Source organism: Harpegnathos saltator, unplaced genomic scaffold, assembly GCF_003227715.2.
Source record: "Harpegnathos saltator strain DR-91 unplaced genomic scaffold, Hsal_v8.6 scaffold406, whole genome shotgun sequence".
NCBI classification, from domain to species: Eukaryota; Metazoa; Arthropoda; class Insecta; order Hymenoptera; family Formicidae; genus Harpegnathos; species Harpegnathos saltator.
In genome coordinates this window covers 367,562-389,663 of record NW_020230213.1, presented here as the reverse complement: position 1 = coordinate 389,663, position 22,102 = coordinate 367,562, and the positions used below count along the sequence as shown (strand labels likewise).

Here is a 22,102-nt window from a genome sequence, read left to right as displayed (position 1 = left end):
CTCCTTTAAACGCATGCATTACGTCGTTATGTCATAACCGACGCGCACAGCCGCATGAAGCCGCACACGCACACGTGCGCTCGTTTCTCGTGTGAGTATCGCGCACGCGCGAATCTACTTCATACTTTGTATATTTTCTGAAAACGCGCAGAGTTTCATCATATTTTCATCATATTTTCCCAGCGCCGTGCACGCTCCGCATGATAAACCGCTACGAGACCGCGACGACGTCACTCCGGCAAATTTCCGATCCGCCGATTTTTCCGCTTCCGCTTCTTTTCCGCTCTGTTTGCCGTCGTTACGCGAACACGTGTACTTCTTATAATTGTCGATCGCGATTCTAATGGGTGTTCCGTCAGATCGAGTATGGAGAATGTTGATTCGTCACGAGAGCGAGCAAGAGAGAGAGAGAGAGAGAGAGAGGGGGGGAAGAATTTTGTGTTCTACACACTTGGCGGGAATTTTGCGCATGTTTAGCAATGCGTATTGTCATTTTCCACGTTTTCTCCGCTGTTTGTTTCGAGGAATACATGCACGGAAAAAGAGATTTGCTAATATACGGACAATTAAAAATATCAGCTACAGAAGCGAATTTACTTGCTTTCGCAGCAAAGGATTTAGTTATGATAACCAAAAAATTTGCTAATATATGATATATTAGCAAACCTTTTAGCTATCACAATTAAATCTTTTGCTATAAAAGCAAGCAAATTTACTCTCTTGCAGCTGATATTTTCAGCTGTCCATATATTAGCAAATCTTTATTTTCCGTGTGAATGCTTGCTGTGTGCACTTTTTATAATTATCGATTACAATATTCTAACCGACTTCTTCGTCCGCGATATACGTGCCTTGTTATTCTTGCAAATTTTGTGAGAATGTTGAACATGTTTAACAACGCAGTTTCGCTGCATTCACGGCCGAGATATTCACGTAAGTCTCTCGCAACATTTCTCGCTGCTCATTGTGTGATATATTTTCATGAGTCTTCCACTTTGACATCAATCGCGGTCGCCGCGGCATTATGCCGCCGGAGGGACAGGTATAGGTGATGGAGTCTTTCGCAAACCCTTCTTCTCCATCGCGACGTCGACGGCCGTAATGGACGATTGGTCAAACAGTCTCCGGTCTTAGAAAGCGAACCAACCGACATTTCCTTCTCTCTTCGTCGACGCGAAGCATTGTGAATCGCGGCTAATAATTATCCGGCACCATGTGCCGACGTGACCGCCGACTATTAAATTATATCGCAGCCGCGTTCCTCAAGTCTAACGAATCACCTCAGGACTTCTAAGATTCGCCAACAATTAAGCACCGATAAGGGAAGTCGAGAAGGTCAACTCTCCTGAGGCAGCATATTAACTGAAAATTTTAATTTTTTATCGCATGTACGCGAGGAAGGTCGTATGGGTAATTGCAAAAATGTGCGATTTATGTTATCAAAGAACCAAAGTAGACTCGCGTGAATACAATGAATCTTGTATTGAACACGTACTTTGAATTTAAATTTTCTTATCGCTTGCGTTTTCAATTTTCGACGACAAAAAGCAGCATCTCTCAACTGGCCGAAAGAGAGAGGTGGCTAATTAATTAAAGACAGAGAGAGAGAGAGAGAGAGAGAGGGAGAGAGGGAGAGAGAGAAAGGGGGCAAGGGGCCGCAGAGATTCAATTTTAGAATTGTTAATTATGCTAATGCGCGAATGTATACATTCGGAGCGGAATTATTTTCAGAGGGACGGGACCTTCCCGTGAATTCCATCTCGCTGAATCGAGCTTCGAAAAAGCTCCGCTGCCAGCCGATAAATTCGCGCTTCTTCGGCTCGCACCCACACTCGCGCGCGCGCGCGCACAAACACACGCATGGCCGCGCAACGCGAGCGTGCCGGCAGGAAACTAATAAATTTTCACTGGCCGCTTTTGGCGCAATCGCCCGCGGACGATAAAGTCGTGTGTTTCCATCGCGCGGTTTCACGTGTATTTTTGCCCCATGGCGGCGACACATAGCGCTGCTCGGAGTCTGAATATTAGGCAATCTAACGCGTCCAAGGCTAGCTGAGCCTTGAGTCGCCTTTCCAAGTGTTTCACTAATCCGACCGCTCGCTCGATCCCGGCTACCACAGGCCGAGTCTCCTTACGATTATTGGACTTACGGTCGCGCGCGCTCCTCGTCTCTTTCTCTTTATCGCGCGAAGAACGGAAGAGCAGCTTCCTCCCTCTCTCTCTCTCTCTCTCTCTCTCTCTCTCTCTCTCTCTCTGCGTCGCACATTTCATCTTACTTTCGATTTCACCGGACAAATAACTCTCGTGCGTCGGTCTCCTCTCCTCGTACTTTATTGACCGAAAAATCCAGACGAATGCATTTATTCCGAATATTACAGTCACCCGATTGTTCCTCGTTGCCAGAAGCGAGCGTAGCTGCAGTCACTTCATTTTTTGTCTCCTCTGCACGGAGAAAAAAGGTTTTGTTGGGTTAGGTTAACAAAACACCGGTAACCGCAACAAGTGGTTTTGTTAATGTGGCGAACTGCAAATGACTCCGTTGTGATAACAAATGATTTGTTGCTCTAACCGACAATTTTATAACGGGAACAAGTGTATTGTATCTCCAGCAATGTATGTTAAAACGTTGTTAAAATCGCAAATAACGAAAAATTATTCGATGCGTTACCTGTTTGATTTGTTCCCCGTGTACAATTATCAAAAATAGCAATTCATTTGTTGTGACAACAGAAGTCTTTTTCTCAGTGTGTAAACTCGATTTTCAGTCGATTCACCTCGAAGAAATCGAGTTTAACGAGGAAAAACTTTGCGACGCACGATTAATATACGAAAATGAAAGATCCATAACGGAAGATGTCGAGAACAGCCCGAAAAAGGGACTGATATTTGTAATATTTGTCATTGGCTCGCGAAGGAATTGTTTTTACGTCCATTGCTGTCTTCGTTTACTCAGCCTTACTAGCATCGTCTCTCGCATACCTTTCATTCTTATTGATCTCGTTGATCGTCTTGATTTGCTTGGAAAGGAAATTTGGCTCCTTCGCGACTCGGACTCGCGCTCCTCGCTGTAAAATTTCGCGTTACGGCCGATTGAGCGTTAACCGAGTTTTACAATATCACATTCGCGGAGCGTGCGCGCGCGCTCTCTTGCGATTCATTGATTTCGATTTTATCGTCAATGGCGGCGTATCGATGTCGATAAACCGTCAATGCGCCTTTGGCCTGTTTGTTCATCGCGGCTTCGAATCTCCGGTTCTCCGCGCCCGGGGGAACCAGTTTTTCCGACTCGGATGAAAGACCGGTTGGATCGTGCGGGTTGGACGGTTTATGTAGCTGTCGGGACTCGATTGTTTTACCCGGTCTAACTGGAAAGCACGATAATTGCTATTTAAGATGAAGACAAGCGGGGTAAAAAGTTGCGTCACCGCCGCGCCGGTCGGGTCGCGCGCGCACGCGTTATCCATGAAGCGAATCCAACGGCGCTCGACGCACGACATTTTCTAACAAAAGCAATCGTGATCGCGATTTTTCGCATATCGTCGCCGCATTACGGCGACATTAAGCATAGCGCATTATCCGCAGCGACACGCCCGATACGCAGCTATACGATCGAAGGCGGAAGCCTGCTGAACTCTCCGGTTCCTCCGAGTGTCGGGAAGTCAGCGAGATCGTCTCTTTGCGAAATATTCTTCCTTCCACCACGTCCGATCTTCCTACGATCGGCTACTTTTTCCCAGTTATACACAGGGTGTCCCGTGAATCATTAGTTGCACACATCCCAAAAGAATATTCTACTTGTAAAGTGATTTTTACTATAGTCTCATATTCTAAGCGAAGCCTTTTACAGAAAAAGGATTTCTCTTTCGACGAAACGATCAGAGTGAACCATTCATCTAAAATTTATTAGATGTTATTCTAACTGTTTTCCTCTTATTTCAAGAGGGTTTCCTCTTATATCAGTATTAATTTCCCTCTAATATGAAGAGGAATACGTTGATTTGAATGTCGGCTTATTCTGTTCAGTCATGCCCTATTTCCAAACTTGAACTTGAAAAAATAACTATACGCTCATGGATTAGAATATTTGGGACGGTTTTTAAAAAGGTATGCGTGTTGCTGTAACATATAACAAAGATAATTTATTTCCATATAAATATATCCATATTTGGCCAAATACAGTTTATAATCTATTGTAAGAAGTTGAATAATATATTCTTCCTTTTAACTATGTTTTATACAATTGGTTATGATAAACATTTTTGTAGCTATAAAGTACATAACAAAACTGATTGGAAATTTATTTGTTACGTTTGTCTTATTTCATTCGTGTCTACTTATTGTAGAACTGGAGCCAGAAGTATATATATATATTACTTTTTGCCATACGTTGTAATAATTTTTTTCAATTTGACTAGTATAACCAGTAGGAATAAAGTACAGTAAGAATAAATAATAATCCTTTTAAAAAGAAGATTAAATATTCTATAAGAGGAAATTTCTAATTAAAATCAATAAAATTTGCATTATATTGTACATATAACATATAATTCCTCTAACTTTAAGAATAACGTGTTTATAATATTTTCCTCTTAATCTCAGAGAAATCCTTTTGAGGCCATATATAGGAATAAAATCCTCTAACATGTAGATAATTCCGCTTGTTCTGAAATTACTTTTTTTGGGTGCAGCGCTCTGTGTAAACGGCGACTATGAGTCACGAGATACTCTGTATATCGCGCATATACTAGCAGTAGCTGTATATAATAATAAAGAATAAACAACAAGCACGTGCTTCAACAACGAGGTGCTAATTGAGCGGATTTTGGGTCGCTCGTTGTGACAGAAAGCACGTCCAGACGTTTACATAATTATACGCAATGAAAAGCCGCGGCTGATCGAAAAGAAAGAGAAAACAAAAAATCCCTCTGTTGTCTCTTTGAATTCGCTCCCTCTCTCTCTCTCTCTCTCTCTCTCTCTCTCTCTCTCTCTCTCTCTGTCGGGCTTGGCCTTAAGTTACCCTAATTTGGTGTCAGCGGCGCGTTCGAGCCGCTCGACGCGCTCGAATTCACCGGAATATCGAAATACCGCGCGGAGGCACCTCGGCGGCAGCCAAAAGATCGATTTCTATTTGGAGGATACAAGAAGTCGGGGCTGTCTGAAAACATATCCCCCGACGTTGCGACAAAGTAATGTAATTAGTTTCTTGTCCGACTGCCATCTTTCCGTCCCCACCAGACGCTTAATGTTTGTTTCTTACCAACCGGACACGAGGACGAGTGTCCCGTACTCGAATTATGTAACGGCGCACTTTCGTCGGCGCCTCTTATGTCAGTGAGGCCGTACGGTTACGGCTCGTGCTGAGACTCGCCTCGGCGGTGGCTTTTCTTCGCTCTTTCTTCCGTTCTCCTCTTCTTTTCGCACACGAAATTGATTTTCCATCACCGAAGCGGAGGCACCGACGTACGTGCCGCCCGCTCACGATGACGACCGACGTCGTCTCTGTCGTAACGCGGCGTAGCGACGTAATTCGCCGCGAATTTCTGCAGATTTGCCAAGGCCTGCGGAGCCATTGATACCGCTCGATCGAGATTCGTTCCGTCCTGTTGTATAACGCGGTAATCGTAAACCTATGCCGAACTGTACGCCCGTCGAGACTGCGTTTCACCGGCGAGATTGACTCAACGACCCCCGTCTCGTTACCGTGCTAAATTTTAACGAGGCTCCAGCAGAGCGCGCTTCTTAATTATACACGATCGGCTGAGCGAGACGAGACGACAAAAGGCAAATGCGTGCCTCTGACACCCGCCGATATCGACATGCATTTACATATGAAATTGATGTGAACGACTTCGCGTTGACAAATTCGGCGCTCGAGCCTGCCGAAATCGAAACGCGAGGAAAACGCGCGCCGGTAAGCCGTCTATCGCGCCGAGGTAAATATCTATCAGGCGATTTATCGAGTCAAAGAGAAAGTTTTGTGATATCGCAATGCCACCAATGATCCGTGCTGGTGTAAGGAGAGTGGGGATCGACGCTCGGCCTTTCACCCTGCCGAATATTCGTAAAGTGCTTTCAGGTGTAGCAGCGCCTCTCGAAGATCGCGCGCTCGATCTCCGCGAGCGCGGCCGGCGCAAATCGCGCTTATATTGGATCGTTCGGAAAGTCGGTTTTTGGTTTCGGTTTTTTTCAAATAGATGGTGCTGGTTGCCTTCTTAAGCAGTTAACCTCATTCTAAACCGGAAAATCATTTCACACTTTTACAACACACATTTCAAACTTCATTTGGAAAAAAGTTGTTTGGAATCTGTCAAGTTGTTTTTGTTTGGCGTCGCATCAAACATGAAAAACCAATGTGAGCATTTTCGTCACATTTTGCTTTTCTGTTATCTTAAAGACAAAAATGCAGCGCAAGCAAGAGAAGAATGTAGAGATGTGCGAATCAAGAATTTTTATGTCGAATCGAATCTCGAATCGAATCTCATTTTTTTAATTCGAATTCGAATCGAATCGAATCTATGAAATTTCATTCGAATTCGAATCGAATCGAATCATTAAAAAATTTAACATGACTATTAAACATGCACATAATGATGGAAGGTTTTAATATGAAAGAGGATATTGATATTGTAATATCATCCTAAAGTAAAATATATATTTAAATATTTAAAGTAATTTATAATTAAGTTATTAATTATAAGTTAAGTTAATTACAAGTTAAGAGTTCAAACATACAGGCCCAGATGTCTCGTTTTGTACTTGATGCATGCAAATATAATGCACGCTAATATATTTGATTCGTAATTGAATCTTCGATTCGAAATTTTCGAATTATTCGGATTCGAATCATAGGGATTCAGATTCGAATCGAATCGAATTACATTAGATTCGATTCGATTCGATTCGAATTCGAATAGTTCGCACATCTCTAGAAGAATGGTGTGCTGTGTATGGAGAGGATGTGTTGACTGTGCGTCAATGTCAGAATTGGTTTTCGAAATTTCGTCCCGGGAATTTCGACTTCGAAGACGCAGCATGTTCTGGAAGACCAGTTAAGGCTGATGAAGACCAAATAAAGGCATTGGTGGATGCAAATCGTCATTTAACCCATTAACGCCCGACTTTTCTATAAGTGTTTTAAGAATAAAATTTGAGTTTTTTTGAACTGAGATTACAAGTAGTGATAACCAAAAGAAATATCAGAATTTTATATCTACGAAGAACTACCTTAAAAGTGAAGAGTAATCTATACGACATAACTCTGATAGTCAGCTGATAGTCAGCTTGACATTTTTGAGCTGAAACTATACTATATTTGTGAATGAAGTTTATCATTCAGAGCGTCAAGCTTACTATTTCAGAAGAATATCTTATAGATCACCATTTAGATAGTCAATCGTCCCTTCATTTTTCGCCGCATGAAAAACTGTAGGTTTCACGAAAATAGGTTGATTTCTTGATTTTCGTGTCCATCATATTGAATTCGCCATTTTGAATTTCTGTATTCTTTTAATTTCACATTTTGCATCTGAGAAAGCTTCCAAATGTATACAATTATAACAGATATCAATCTATTCGTTTATAGTGCATCGTTTCTAGATGTCAGTAACAATGCTAACTATGCCTACTTGGAATTTGACAAAACATGTTATCATTAAAACTGAGCTAAAAATACTAACCAAACCGAATCTACATACAATCTACACACCATTTTTTAGAGGAAGAATTCACCTTTACAGTGCAGGTGCAAAGAAAACGAAAATACCTCCTTTTTTGACTATATTACGAAGTCTTAAAAATGCATTTCTGGTAACTATAGTTACCAGTAGGCGTTAAAGGGTTAACAACACGGGAAATTGCTGAGAGATTGAATTTATTGAATTTATTGAATACGATGCATGAGCATTTGAAACAACTTAATTTCGTTTTCAAGCTCGATATTTGAGTTTCATACATTCTCAAAGAAAGGGACTTGATTCGTCGCATTACCATCTGCAGTTTGCTGTTGAAACATCTGAGAAAAACGATCCATTTCTGAAACAACTCATAATTGGAGATGAAAAATGAATTGTGTACAACAATATTAAACGCAAAAGAGAAAATGGGGCAGACGTGATAAACCAGCTCAAAGCACATCGAAAGCTGATATCCATCAAAAGAAGATGATGCTCTCTGTTTGGTGGGATTGGAAAAGAATGTTTTTTTTGAGCCGCTACCAAACAACCAAACGATTGATTCGAGTGTGTATTGTTATCAACTGGACAAATTGAATGATTCCATCAAGTAGAAGAGACCAAAATTGGCGAACAGAAAAGGTGTTGTGTTTCATCATGACAACGCCAGACCTCGCACAAATTTAATAACTGGCCAGAAGCTGTTAGCGTTTGAATGGAATTTGCTACCGCATCCGCCATACATTCACCTGATCTGGCACCATCCGATTATCACTTGTTTCGGTCACTGCAAAATTCTTTGGATGGTAAAAATTTCCAATCAAATGAAGGTGTGAAAAACCATTTGATTCAGCCAATTTTTTTGCCAATAAGGACTAGAAGTTCTACGAGCGTGGTTAATCATGTTATTACTCCAAAGATGGCGAAAGATGGTGTTTGAACAAAATGGGTCAATACTTGAAAGAATAAAACTTTTCTTTCTGTTAAAAATATATTGCCCCGTCTTTCATTCTCATGCAAAAATTCGAGATTATTTTCCGAACAATTTATTAATTTCGCGTCCGACGCCGATAAGTGCATTTTACACGGGGCGGTGCAGCGATGTTGAAATCAAAGGAGCGCTTCTGAGGAAGACGGCGTCTCCAGCTTTCAATTGCAATCGTGTACGAAGTAATTTCTTCCAATAGCCCGTTGAAGCCGCGATAACCGCGTATTTCGGAGAATTAAGCGGAATTTAGCGGAATTAAATGCGGGGTTACTCGCGTTTTATGTTCCTTTTTCTTTTCTCGCGGGCGAGCCTTTGCGCCGTTCGTTCGCGCGTTCGCCGCGACGTCCGTCGACGATTATTGGCATTATCGTCGCGCCGCTCACTGCAGTCGTTTCTCAGCGCGGAAGCGGGGAATTGCCGGTTGTCGGGCATATCGATTCGCGCATATCGATGTGTGCGCGCCAATGTGTCGCGAGTCGGTGTTACACTTGAGACGCCGCGACGTTAATGCGCGATCAGACGTGAAACGGCCGTCTGTTTTGACAGAGAGAAAGCACGGTGTACTTAATGCGCGCGCGTGGAACTCCCGTTCTCGGGCGGGAATAACGACTTGCGCAACCGCGAAGGCCCTTTAAATGTTTGCCCGCGATAAACGGTGTCACAACCCGACGTTGTACAAACCGACATGATAACCCAGAAATTCGAATTCTGCTGCCCGCACGCTCCATGTAATCGAGCACGTCTCCTTTCGCATGCCCCTCCCCCCCCCTCCCCCTCTGCCCTCTGTCCTCTCCGACCCAGTTTTACGCTACGAAAATCCGCGTCTCACTATTGTTATTATTGTCATCAGCCGGTAGAAATCGGCCGTTACCCGGACATTACGTCAGTGTCATATTAGGTAAATCGGAAAGTTCCGTCCATCTAGTGGCGAATAACTATAGCTAGAACTGTCGTTAACCTCTAATGTTTAAACGAAGCTTCCTGGTTTGTTTTGACATCTGTCAATAACATTCAGTACATAAAGATATAAGTTTGCATCAATAACATTGTTTTTTACTGCATCGAAAAGGTCGAAATTTGAGGTCAAATAAGCGTCATTTGCGCGGAGTATTAATCTTTTGCTTTTGCAATTGGAAGAAAACTGCAGCTGAAGCTCATCGAATGCTTGCAGAAGTTTATGGTGATAATGTTCCTTTCGATAAAACATGCAGAGAATGGTTTCGACGCTTTAAAAGTGGTGATTTTGATGTAGAGGACAAAGAGCGTTCAGGACGGCCAAGAGTATTCGAAGACGAAGAATTGCAGGCATTGGTGGACGAAGACTCATGTTAAACGCAAAAGCAACTTGCAGAAGCATTAAATTGTGCTCAATCTGTCATTTCCGATCGTTTGAAAGCCTTAGGGAAGATTTATAAGGAAGGAAAATGGGCCCCGTATGAACTGAAACCAAGAGACATTGAAAGGCGAGAAACCACCTGCGAACCATTCTGCTTGCTAGGCAACAAAGAAAGGGGTTTTTATATCGTATCATCACTAGGGATGAAGAATGGATTTATTTCGACAAACGTCGAAAAAGTATTATATTTGCGATCCCGGTCAACCCTCAACATCGACGCCAAAGCGGAATATCCACGGAAAGAAGGTAACGCTCTGTATTTGGTGGGATCAGAAGGGTGTGCTGTACCATGAGCTGTTGGAAAGTGGTCAAACAGTCACAGGGGATCTCTACAGAGAACAAATGGTCCGTTTGAGCCGAGCGTTGCACGAAAAACGACTAGAATATGAAACAAGACAGCATAAAGTGATTTTGCTTCATGACAACGCTCGGCCTCACGTCACAAAATCAGTCAAGGGAACGTTAGAAGCACTTCGCTGGGAAGTGTTACCCCATGCGGCTTATTCACCAGACTGTGTGCCCCTTCCGACCATCACTTGTTTCGGTCGATGGCACACGCACTTGCTGACGAATGCTTCAATTCTTATGAAGACGTCGAAAAATGGGTCTCTGACTGGATAGCCTCCAAGGATGAGTCATTCTTTCGCCGCGGAATTCGCTTGCCGACCGAGATATGGCAAAAAGTCATCGCTAACGACGGACAATATTTTGATTGATGTATACTTATTCATTTTGTTTCTTAAATAAAGCAATACGTTTTGCAAAGAAACGGAAACGAAACTTTCCGACTGACCCAATAATTTCTCGCTCGAAACAATGTAAGCGCGATACGACGCGCGATTCGCGCGCAATTAACGTTCAACAGCCGTTCCTCGTGCGTTTTGCTCTCCGTCGACCTGCCGAGAGAGCACGCCGTGCACACATCCCGAGATAAATCCCACATATCCGCACATAAATCCCGACGAGCACGAAAACCGGCGCGCGCGCGCGTAACGCGATGCAAGCGAAGCGCGGAGACGGAGCTATCGTTAATTACGGATTGCTCAACGCCGAACGCTCGACGCAACGACCGCGCGAGAAGAAAGTTCCGAGAGCGCGAGAGAGGCTGCGCGTTTCGGACACACCGTGTATACGGACACACGTGGCCGGTTCTCTCTCGGCACGTTGTGAGAGCCCACGCGGATCGGGATCCCGCCGCCGCCGCCGCCGCCGCCATCCACGAGGCGCAACCGAGGCGTAATCTCGTCGCACCGCGGGCTTTACGCTTCGTAACAATGCCCCGCGCCACTTTCTCCGTCACTTTCATTTTCGTTGGTCGGCCGCTCGGCTCTCCCGCTTCTCTCTTGCTTGGATTAAGAAATAGTGCGTGCCCCTCCGCCGCGCGCGTGGCCCGAGCGTGAACCGGCCGGCCGCGCCGCGCCGCGCTTAGCGGGTCCTCTCTCGATCCGCCTCCGCTCGGCACCGGCGAATTTAGAAAGGGCCTCTTACCTCTCTCCGTCCTCGCTCCTCGTGTACTCTCTCGCGTTCCCTGCGTTTGGCAGCCTAAGCCTCGCGCTGCACCTCGTGGGACGCGCGCGACGCGCCCTTTTTCGACCTTTGCGCTTTGTCCCCCCGCTGTTGCGCACAATAACTTGAATTGTTAGGAGTGTGTGATATTTAGTTTCGAGGGTTTTTTTCTCAAAAATTAATTCACTTTGACAAGATAATGAACGAATGCTCTAATCACAATATTTTCCTTCGTTTTCAACAATTTTTCCCCATCTTCCTGGCAAGAGATGGATGCCGCGATGATAAAGAGATTCTTCTTTGGAGCTGATCCAATTTTCAATGAATTTTTGTACTTGGTCCAAGTTATGAAAGTGTGTATCCTCTTGAGCATGTTGCACCAACCGGAACAAGTAATGATCGAATGGAGCAATGTCTGGAGAATACGAGGGGTGCGATAAGACTTCACATTCCAGCCCTAATAGCGTTTGCTTCATGCTTGATAATGCAACATGAGATGGAGCATTGTCGTCAAAGAAGGATCACTTTGCGTTGTTTATTCGCAATTGGTGATCGCAATTTTGATCCAATGCTCGCTTCAATTTGTATAATTGTTGTCGATAACGATCAGCGGTGACAGTCGGACTTAACAGTTCATAGTAGACAGCACCTTCTTGATCCCACCAAATACACAGCAATACCTTTGAACCGTGAATATCGTGCCTCGAAGTGGATGTTGCTGGTTGGCCTGGATCAACCCATGATTTTTTCGTTTAGAATTATCTAATTAGATCCACTTTTTATCCTCAATAACAATGTTATACGATCAACATTTAATGTTCTGGCAAGTTTTGAAGTGGATTGTGCTGGATTTTCGTCCAATAATGCTTGCAAATCTGCTTTCTTCGCTTGTCCCGAGCGATCTTTTTCGTTAACATTGAAATCACCATCATCACTTTTGAATAGTCTAAACCAATATTTACGTGTCTTAATTGATGGAGCAACATCACCATAAGTTTATATTAGAATTCTATGACCCTCAGCCGCCGTTTTCTTCTGATTAGAAAACAAAAGTAACGCATGCTTGAAAATGCTCTTTAGGAAGCTTCATTTTTAAGATGATATTAACATGCTTTTTTACTGCGCCTGTTGTTAATAAATGACTAAATATCATGGATTAATATTAAAGCAGAAAGCAAATAAGAAACAATGGCTGAGATTGGAACGTCTTCGACAAAACTGACATTGGTGCCATCTCTTGCAAACCCTTGAAACTAAATTACACTCCTAATAAAAGTACTGCTCTGTATAAATCATATGTTTTTGGGACTTCTTTCCTGTGTTTTACCTTCAATTCCTATCGGTACTTGTGAATACCACCTTGAAATCATTAAATTATGACATTTATTTTCTTACGCCCTATGTTTATAATATGTCAAAAGCTATTTAATTACATAAAATTTTAATAAGAAGATCTCGGATAAATTAATTCAGGATATAAAGGGTTAAACCTATGATAACGACACCAAGCGCATCCCGGACGTATCGATGTAATTTTCCTCGCTTGAAATTGTGCACGAAGAGCACGTTGGAAGTAACAGGAAAAAGAAATCAAGATTACAATTTTGCGACACGACGAGTTTTAAACTGATTCTTTAACAATGATACGTCCAATAGATCACGGCTTGATGCAAGCCTCGTTGGCAAAAATATAACGGACATTACCATGAATAAATATTAACCACAAAGCCTCGCAGGAAAGACGGATATGACAGATGTCATATTCATTCAGTCGTTTGAATATGAAGTCGTTCTGATTTTGATGAAGTCGTTCCTGAAAATAGCTAGGAAGTCATAATTATACAATCAGGGGTATAAAAGCGATTGAGGTTTTTTTTTAACACGTATATTTCACTTTCCGTTGAAAAATAATGCCGTAAATCGCCGTAGGAAATAATAGAATCTGCACAAATCAACTCTCTCGGCGCACCGCTGTTAATCGCTAGAGATATTTACAATGAGTGGAACTGTCGTCCGAGGAGAGGGTTGTTCCTGAAGGCGGGGAGTGTGGCAAGTATATGTGTGTATGCGTGCGTGCGTATATGTGTGTGTGTGTGTGTGTATGTGTGTATGTGTGTATGTATGGATGTTACCGAAGTGGAAACAAGCCGGACCCCCGGCGCCACCGGATTTTCCTCTCCGAGCGGTTAGGATGTGGCAGCGGGGCGGCAGCGGGTGGGGGGTGGGGGGGGGTATAGAGAGTAATGTTCGCGCGGAAACGAGCAGCTTCCATTGTACAGCGATAGCGAAAAAGTGTGCAGTATATAGCCTACCCTGTTCCTCCATTCGAAAAAAGGGAAAACAAAAGGGAACGAAAGAGAAACGTCCATCGTGGAATACGAATACATCATGGAACCCGACGATTTCGTTAGACGCAAACGCCGCAGCTCTTTACGAGCGCCGCGATAAATAGTAGCGAGCGATAGTTTATTAAATAGCGATATCAATAATTATTAGACGCACCTGCGGACGCAGTGTAGAGTTATGCGAAGAGAGATTCGTAAAAGTCCTCGCGACACCTGCGCGGTGAATCGATAGACCTGGAGAGAATTGGAGATGTGGGGGAGACGAATAGAATAGGTGAGTTGGGGAAGAAGGTGGTTGGGGGAAGGGGGGGGGGCAAGGAGAACGACGAGTAAAAGACAGAGGTGCGATTAGGTCGTGGTCGTGGTCAGGAACATGCGACATTTATACATCGAGTACATTGAAAAGTGTCTCGCGTTGCCTCGCGCCGCCAATGTAGTGCCGGCCTCGTGTGATTCGCGTACGATTCGCACTGTGGTCGCTAAAATTCGCGCAAAATCATCTCGTCGACGATCGGATGCAGATCGTCCTGGGGCAAAATGGCCGGTCCGCGTCGTCGTCCTTCCTCTCGGCGAGATTAGACTCCGCGAAATCCGCGGGTCGGCGGGACTTTCGCGCGCGACTAATCTCGCTCTCTCTCTCTCTCTCTCTCTCTCTCTCTCTCTCTCTCTCTCTCTCTCTCTCTCTCGCCGAGTGGAGCAAATCGAAATCTGATTTAGAGGTGGAAATGCACAACGATTAGCGCTCCGATTACGGCTCGCTCCGCGTATCTCGTGTTTCTCGTCGAATTGATTCTCTCCCCGTGGTGACTTTGTCGTTAAAAGGAAAGGCGGTGAGTCTGGGATATCCTGGCGTAATATATATCGGTGTTATAATGTGTTACTCCGGCGAGCGGTTTAATTTTATCCTGTGAGATCAGTGTTGCATGTTTAATACATCGATAAAGGCGTTTTCTTGTCCCGCGTTCCCGCCGCTGCTCGTGTATGCCTTGCTCGCCGACTTCGGCTTCGATACTTGCGCAATTACGCCTGCGACAGGAAAAGACATGGAATAAGCGCAATTGAACTAATACGATTAAGCGTAATACGCTCCGGCACGTCAGCGTTGCTCACTCGCGCAATTTATACCGCATAATATTCCAATGGAACGAGAAAACAGGATATAAAACGCCAGGACCGCACCGGTGTGTAATTGAGCCGCGGAGGGGGGAGGGGGAGGGGGAGAGGGAAACTACGGGCGAGCAAACTCTACGGCTTCGCGAACAAACGAGAGAGTTGTCGGGTCGAACTTCGACTCGTCAGTATGCATCTCTATTGTTGCTTTCTTTTTTTTCCTTTTATGTGGCTCAAATGTTAATTACCGTTTAGAGAGCCGGGGTGGGAGCAGCCGAGCAGCACAAGCTTTCAAACTCCATTTCCCTTGGTAATGTCTTTCTATGATGGAAATGTCACGGCGAAACCTTTCGCCGCGTTCATCGCTGACACCGACGCGCGTAATTTTATTTACAACAAACAATAAAGTGACGCCACGATAAAAATTCAAATAGCAGGGAAATGTTAGACGCTCGAGACATCGCCGACGAGCCGCTCTCCCCCCCTCTCTCTCTCTCTCTCTCTCTCTCTTTTTCTCTTTCTCTTGGATCGACGAGTGTGTCGTCGATCCGAAAGATCCTGAAGACACGTCATCGCCCGTGTGTGTATTGTCGTTTATCAAGTTGTACAATTATTAGTACGAACCGCCGATCGTATCTCTCGTCGATGCCTGTTGTCAGAAATTGTCTTCGCGTCGTAGATATTTCGGCATTATCGAATTTTTTATCGACCGAGCGCTTAAGAATAAACAGAGAGGGGGACGCTCGTGTCATCCCCTCTGTTATCCTTTCGACATTTCCTCTCATGTTCGATCGTACCGAAGCCCATCGTCGAGCTGTGAAGTAGCAGCGCGTCGTTCGCGAGATCGTCGCGAATTGACACGTATCGACGTGTGTGTGTGTGTGTGTGTGTGTGTGTGTGTGTGTGTGTGTGTGTGTGTGACACGTAAGGAGCGAAAGGGAGAAATTTAGCTACCATTTTCCCCGAGACCTGACATTCAAATCCGTCCCGTCGATCTTGCGAGAGCCGAGCTTGCCGGCGCGAGCGCAGACGGGGAATCGAAATGGTTTTCGCAGCGTGGCTAATAAGTATCCTAACTACAAAGTACGTATAGTTCGAGCGCCCATTTACGCAACGAACGTGTGTCCGCCGAAGGTCAGACACGACAATAGGATTCCTAAGTGTTCCAAGAGCTTTGCTCTCTCCGTCGTTCCGGTCACGATTATCCGAGGTTTCGCAATCGCGATTGTTAATGAATAATGATCGGGGCGACTCGATCGGGCCGCGCGAACGCCTTTCGTGCGCGGCTCACGCTCGATGAACGGCATACACTGCTGCGCGCTCTCCTCTTTTCCTCTCCTCTCGCGACGGGAAACCTCCGTCGCGCGATTCGACAAAAGCGCGGGCCCGATGGTGACTCGCTTTGAGCCGAGTCAATGAGAACGCATCGACCTAATTAACCGATCCCGCGCGTTTTTTACAGCCGCCTTACGCAACAACCGTGTGTCTGTGTGTCTGTATGTGTGTGTGTGCGTGTGCGCGTGTGTCGGTGTTACATAATTTAATATTGTCGTACTTTCAGAGGAATATAAAAGTATCTCGCTAGCGGACATTAAAATCTCCGATTCTCGGTAATTGTTCTCGATTTTTATATTCTACCGGCCGGCGGGAGGCGCGATTTCGCGCGGCTAAACTGCTCGGTATTCAGCTCTAGGTTTCATCTCGACGACGCGTCCGCCTTTATCGTTGAGTGATGCATCGGGTTGTTCGATCGCCCAAAAGAAAATATTCTATTTGTAAAGTGATTTTTACCGTAGTCTCATATTCTAAGCGAAGCCTTTTACAGAGAAAAAGGATTCCTCTTTCAATAAAGCGACCAAAGTGTGAACCATTCATTTGAAATTTATTAGATATTATTCCAACTGTTTTCCTCTTATTTCAGGAGGATTTCCTCCTGTATCAATTAATTTTCCTCTTATATGAAGAGGAATATGTTGATTTGAATGTCGGCTTTTTTTGTTCAGCCATACCTTCAGCTCTACCTTCAGACATGAACGAAAAAATAACCACATACTCATGGCTCAGAACATCTGGAACGCTTTGTAAAAAAGTGTATTGCTGTAACAAATAACGAAGATAGTTTACCTATATTTGATCAAATACAGTTTATATTCTATTGCAAAAAGTTGAAAAATATATTCTTTCTTTTAACTATGCTTCATACAATTGGTTATGACGGACCTCTTTGTAGCTATGAAGTCCATAACAAAACTGATTGGAAATTTATTTGTTGTGATAATCTTATTTCATTTGTGCTTGCTTATTGTAGAACGGAAGCCAAAAGCACATCTATATATATATATATATATATTTATATATTACTTTTCGCTATACATTATAATAATTTTTTCAAATTAACTAGTAAGTATAACCAGTAAGAATAAAGTATAATAAGAATAAATAATAATCCTCTTAAAGAAAGATTAAATAATTTGTATTAAAATCAACAAGATTTACATTATACATACAACATATAATCCCTCTAACTTTAAGAACAATAGTGTTTATAATATTTTCCTCTTAACCTTAGAGGAATCCTCTTGAGGCCATATATGAGAATAATCCTCTAAAATTTAGATGATTGCGCTTGTTCTGAAATTACTTTTTTTTGGGTGATAGGTTCGCGCAGGCGAACTCCCGAAGGCGTCGCTTTCATGGTTGGGCATAATTTTTGTTCGATACAGTGCCGTCCGTTCCTCCGATGACGGGAGGTCATAAAAAAGCGAAGGCGATCGACTTTTGCCTGTGACTGCGGGCTTATCGGCCCTGCGTTTTTCCACAAAATCTCTGCGAACTTGTCAAACAACCTGGTGCATCGTTCGAATGAGAACGTATATTTTACAGTACAGCCACTCGTAAGAAATGTATAAATCTATATCTCGCCCCGATCGGGAGCTATTCTCCTTCCTTTCTCCCCTCCTTCTTTCTTTCTTTCCTTCCCGTTTATTCCTCATTTCCTCTTCACGTTCTCGCAATAAGAAGAAGTCGAGCAAGAGCCGGGAAGGCTCCATCGTCGGGCTGAATGTATGGCTTTCATTATGGGAATTAAGCGTTCCGAAGTTTACGCGCTAAGACGGCCATCTATTTACAGACGCTAATGAATACAGCGTGAAGAGGAGCGACATTTTCATTCGGTCGTCTCGCGCTACAACTGCGTCGAGGGGGTTAAAGAATCGCTCCGTCTGCGGACCGAGGAGACAACATCTCGACTGGTCGCGAAGCAAAAGATCATCCCTGCGAATTGTAGCGATCCTTACTGGCATTCGTGTAAATTTAGCCGAGTCATAAACGAAAGTACCGAACAGAATACACGCGGCGAGCCGGATCTTCATTCGCGCTACGGGTTGTTCCGCACGAAGAAAGAAAATCGGCTGAATCAACATGACGTAGAGCGAGCCGGACGCATTTTCGCTCGAAGGGAACTTTTGGAATTTTCGGATTCCCCGAAGCGATGTTGCTTCGTGCAAACCCGAAATTTCCATTCCTTCCCCGAGAATGTTTGCTTGAACGAAACCAACTTTCTGGTGGAAGTTATCAGAGTTCAGTCTGAAGTATCTAGACTCTTGGACTTAACTTGAGGAGAGTTTTGATGTTTCCGATTGGAATTTCTAAATCGTTCGTATTCCACCGGAAAATCGGTTCACTTTCTCGCCATTGTTTAGCCAAAACGTCATCGTTTCGTTCATCGTCATGATTCGATGGTTCAACCGATTTTCTCGATCGTGCACAAAATACTGTTCGTGAAAATCAAAGACAAAGAGAGAAAGAGAGAAAGGGAGAGAGGGGGAGAAAGGGAGAGAGAGGGAGAGAGAGAGAGAGGGAGAGAGAGAGAGAGAGAGAGAGAGAGAGAGAGAGAGAGAGAGAGAGAGAAAGAGAACGAAGAGACGGAGAAGCGCGGTTTCCGATGGCGCCGAGAAAGAAACGCCAACGGAAGTGGAGCGATTGCTTACGTACTTTACGAAATCTCACGCGCACGTATATCGATGCGGCACGCCGCACTCGCCGGCAGATACCGATCCGCCGTTTTATCAACAGCCGCGGTTTCGCAACCTCCCAGATAAGGCTCCCCTTCGGCTTTCGTGCTTGAATCGCGCCAGAAGTTGGTCGCGTACGTAACCGCGCTGACGTGCGCTCTAATTGCTATGGACGGATGTATCCGTGTCGACTTTTGGCCGCCCGTCGCGAGCTTCCTCGCCGATTTAGACAACGGCAGTACCCTATTTTGATTGGTAATTAGCTGGAAACCGAATCAGCCGGTGCGTTTAATCGTCAACCGCCGTGTTCGGCGTACATGTACCGGGTGTCCACCTGCTACCGCTAGAGGCAGTGTGTGTGCATGTCGCAAATGGGCGCAGCGACGTTCAATTCCATGCGATTTGATTCTATTTCCTCGCTTTCTTCTCTCTCTCCCTCTCTCTGTCTGTCTGTCTCTCTCTCTCTCTCTCTCTCTCTCACTTTGGAATTTGATTGCGAGCTCGACGGACGCTCGGCGCTTCTCCGGCACGGCCACCTCCGCGTCCACATCCGGCGATTCGTCGCGCGGCGAGCGATTTTAGATGAATCCGCCCAGCGCGACGTGGAAATCCTGCAAGTAGGCGAGCAGCTGAGGCATCGTCGGCCGATCCCTGGAGAGGCCGAGCCAACAGACCGCCATAACGGCGAACAGTTCATCGGGGCAAGGTCTCGGTTGAGCCAGTCGATATCCGTCCCGGAGACACGCCATCATCTCGAACGGGTCCACCTCCACGTACGGCTGCTGGCCCAGTGTCGCCAGCTCCCACAGGAATACGCCGAAGGACCACTGCGAGGCAAAGGAGAAACAACGATCGCAACACGGCACGTTTCAATCGCCAGCTCGCCCGTCGCGCTCTACGAACTTCGTCGAAATTGCCGGCTCTCGCTTTTCCGCACGGGCGAGCCACTTTTCGGCACTGAAAATCCGTCGCGTCCTCGGCTTTAACGCATGTCCGCTGCATATTTCAACGGTGCAAAGAGCGCACTTGCGGCGCCTGCGAGACCTGCGAGGCCTGCGCTGTCCGCGATTTTCCGCGGGCGGAGCCGCGGCCGGCCGGCGACACAAAGAGACTCTCTCTTCGCGAGCGTTTTATTAGCGAAATCTAATTATCTCCGCCGATGGAATTTCGCGAATAAAAGTTTCACTCGAGTGTTTATCTAGCGCGCGTGCGCGCGCAATCCGGCGCGGGAGGCCCGGAAGGGGGTGACGTGTGAAAGCTCACTCGTCCCGTTCAACCCGCCGCACAGTGAGGCCAGATGACATTCTTTGGTTGAAAATTCTCTAGAGACCTGAATTTCCAACCGATCATCGACACCAATGGATGAGATTGATCCTGAGTAAATTCCGAAGAGATCTGTCTTGCCAAAATTTAGAAAAAAAATTTTGTTCTCGAATTACTAACCCCAAAAGAGGAAAAATTATCGTTAAACGCGAGAAACTTGTGAAATACTCGTTATTCGATACTTGTTTCTATCTAACAGCGGTGCACATTGGGTCATACCAATGTCGACGGTGATTACTTTCCATCTCCGTATGATGGTTCATGAGCTGAGGTTTATAAACTTTGGGCTCATGGGCACCATCAGGTTAGGGTTGGATGTTTTGTTCAATGCTCTCCCATGTTTTTACTTATCGGGTCCATATGGCTGGATTCTTTCTTAATGTGGGCTGAAATTATGAGCTTTGAAATTCTGAGTTTTCTAAAAGGTGATTATAAGTTCTGGGGTCTCGCATTTAGTATCCACAGGCTCGAATCCATTGAGGTCGAACCCAAGACACTGTACTTTAAATGATAAACTTTTAAGACAAACCCTAAACCCATGAACCCTGAACCGATAATTTTTTCAAAATTTCGGCTAGACAGATCTCTTTGGAATTAATTCAGGATCAACCTCATCCATTGGTGTCGATGATCGGTTGGAAATTCAGGTCTCTATTGAATTTTGAACCAAAAATGTCATCTGGCCCCACTGTGCGCCGGCTTGCGCGAAAGAGAAGAAAAACGCGGAGCAGCGCGACATTTGTCGACATTAATCGCGATCGTACCACATCGGTCGCCGTGCTGTACTGATTGTGCTGGAGACTCTCCAAGGCCATCCAGCGTATGGGTCGGTTCTCGTTATCACCGAGACAATGGTAGTCCTGGGGGAAGAGGTCCCGAGCGAGGGCAGCGTCAGCCAATCTCACGCGAAGACTGGCCGGCTCGATCAGGCAATTCCTGGCCGCGATATCCCTGAAAACGAATTATCGATCCTGAGGCGGAAACGATCGCGTTGACATTCCGGCGATAAACGTGACTGGTCGCGCTGCCTACACTGTCGCCGCCGCCGGGACATTGGTCCTTTATTGGCAGCTTTGTGCTGTCGCGACGATAATTCACCCGGAGAAATATCACCCGTATGCGTGTGCAAGAGCAAGAAGCGCTTAGATCTTATATCCCTGCGTCAAGAGATAAGCGCCAGCCGCGAGGATGATTTTACTCGCGCGGAGTGTCGGCTGAAGGAGCCGCCGTGACGGTGTCCAATCGCCTGGGTCTCGCGTTTCTCAATAAAATTCAATTAATAACGTCAGGCTCCTTTGCACGTACATCTCATGTCCGATTGACATATTAGGGATACCGGAAAGTCTTTTCGTATCCTAAGGCCTTCCGTGGTATAATATGGGTCCTTAATTGTAAGGAGGGAATTACATGCGGAGCAGGCTGTTTTCGAGGCTATTTTTACGATTTTTTTTTTACAAAAATGGTAGGATCGATGGATTTGAAATTTTCACAGTGTATTCATTAATGTTCAAAGTATAAAATAAATTTGTTATTATCTATATGGAAAGTACATATAAAACTTTACCAACATCATTTTCTTAAATTGTCGACACGATTATGCAAAAACTACTGAACCAAGTAACTCAAAATTTTTATACAATATACAGTATATGTACTTTTCGCTCCTACTTCGAACACAGTTATATTTTATTTTATTCATTTTTTTAAACATGATTACAAGTTGAAAAAGTTTCATTTTCGATATTTTCTTT

The 22,102-nt window shown here is 44.8% G+C and overlaps 1 protein-coding gene and 1 long non-coding RNA gene across 4 annotated transcripts in view; one reads left to right on the top strand and one right to left on the bottom strand.

Moving 5' to 3' along the window:
• Positions 1 to 22,102, top strand: part of LOC105186819 (uncharacterized) — an 86,489-nt gene that overhangs the window by 41,734 nt on the left and 22,653 nt on the right. The window lies entirely within an intron of this gene.
• Positions 18,903 to 22,102, bottom strand: part of LOC105186818 (tyrosine-protein kinase Drl) — a 152,445-nt gene continuing 149,245 nt past the window's right edge. For all 3 annotated transcript variants that reach the window (XM_011147293.3, XM_025301268.1, XM_025301267.1), the window contains 2 exons: positions 21,116 to 21,302; positions 18,903 to 19,855 (listed from right to left, as the gene is read on the bottom strand). In XM_011147293.3, coding sequence (XP_011145595.1) covers positions 19,607 to 19,855; positions 21,116 to 21,302 — 436 coding nt within the window. In that variant the 3' untranslated portion in view covers positions 18,903 to 19,606. The remainder of the gene's footprint in view (positions 19,856 to 21,115; positions 21,303 to 22,102) is intronic.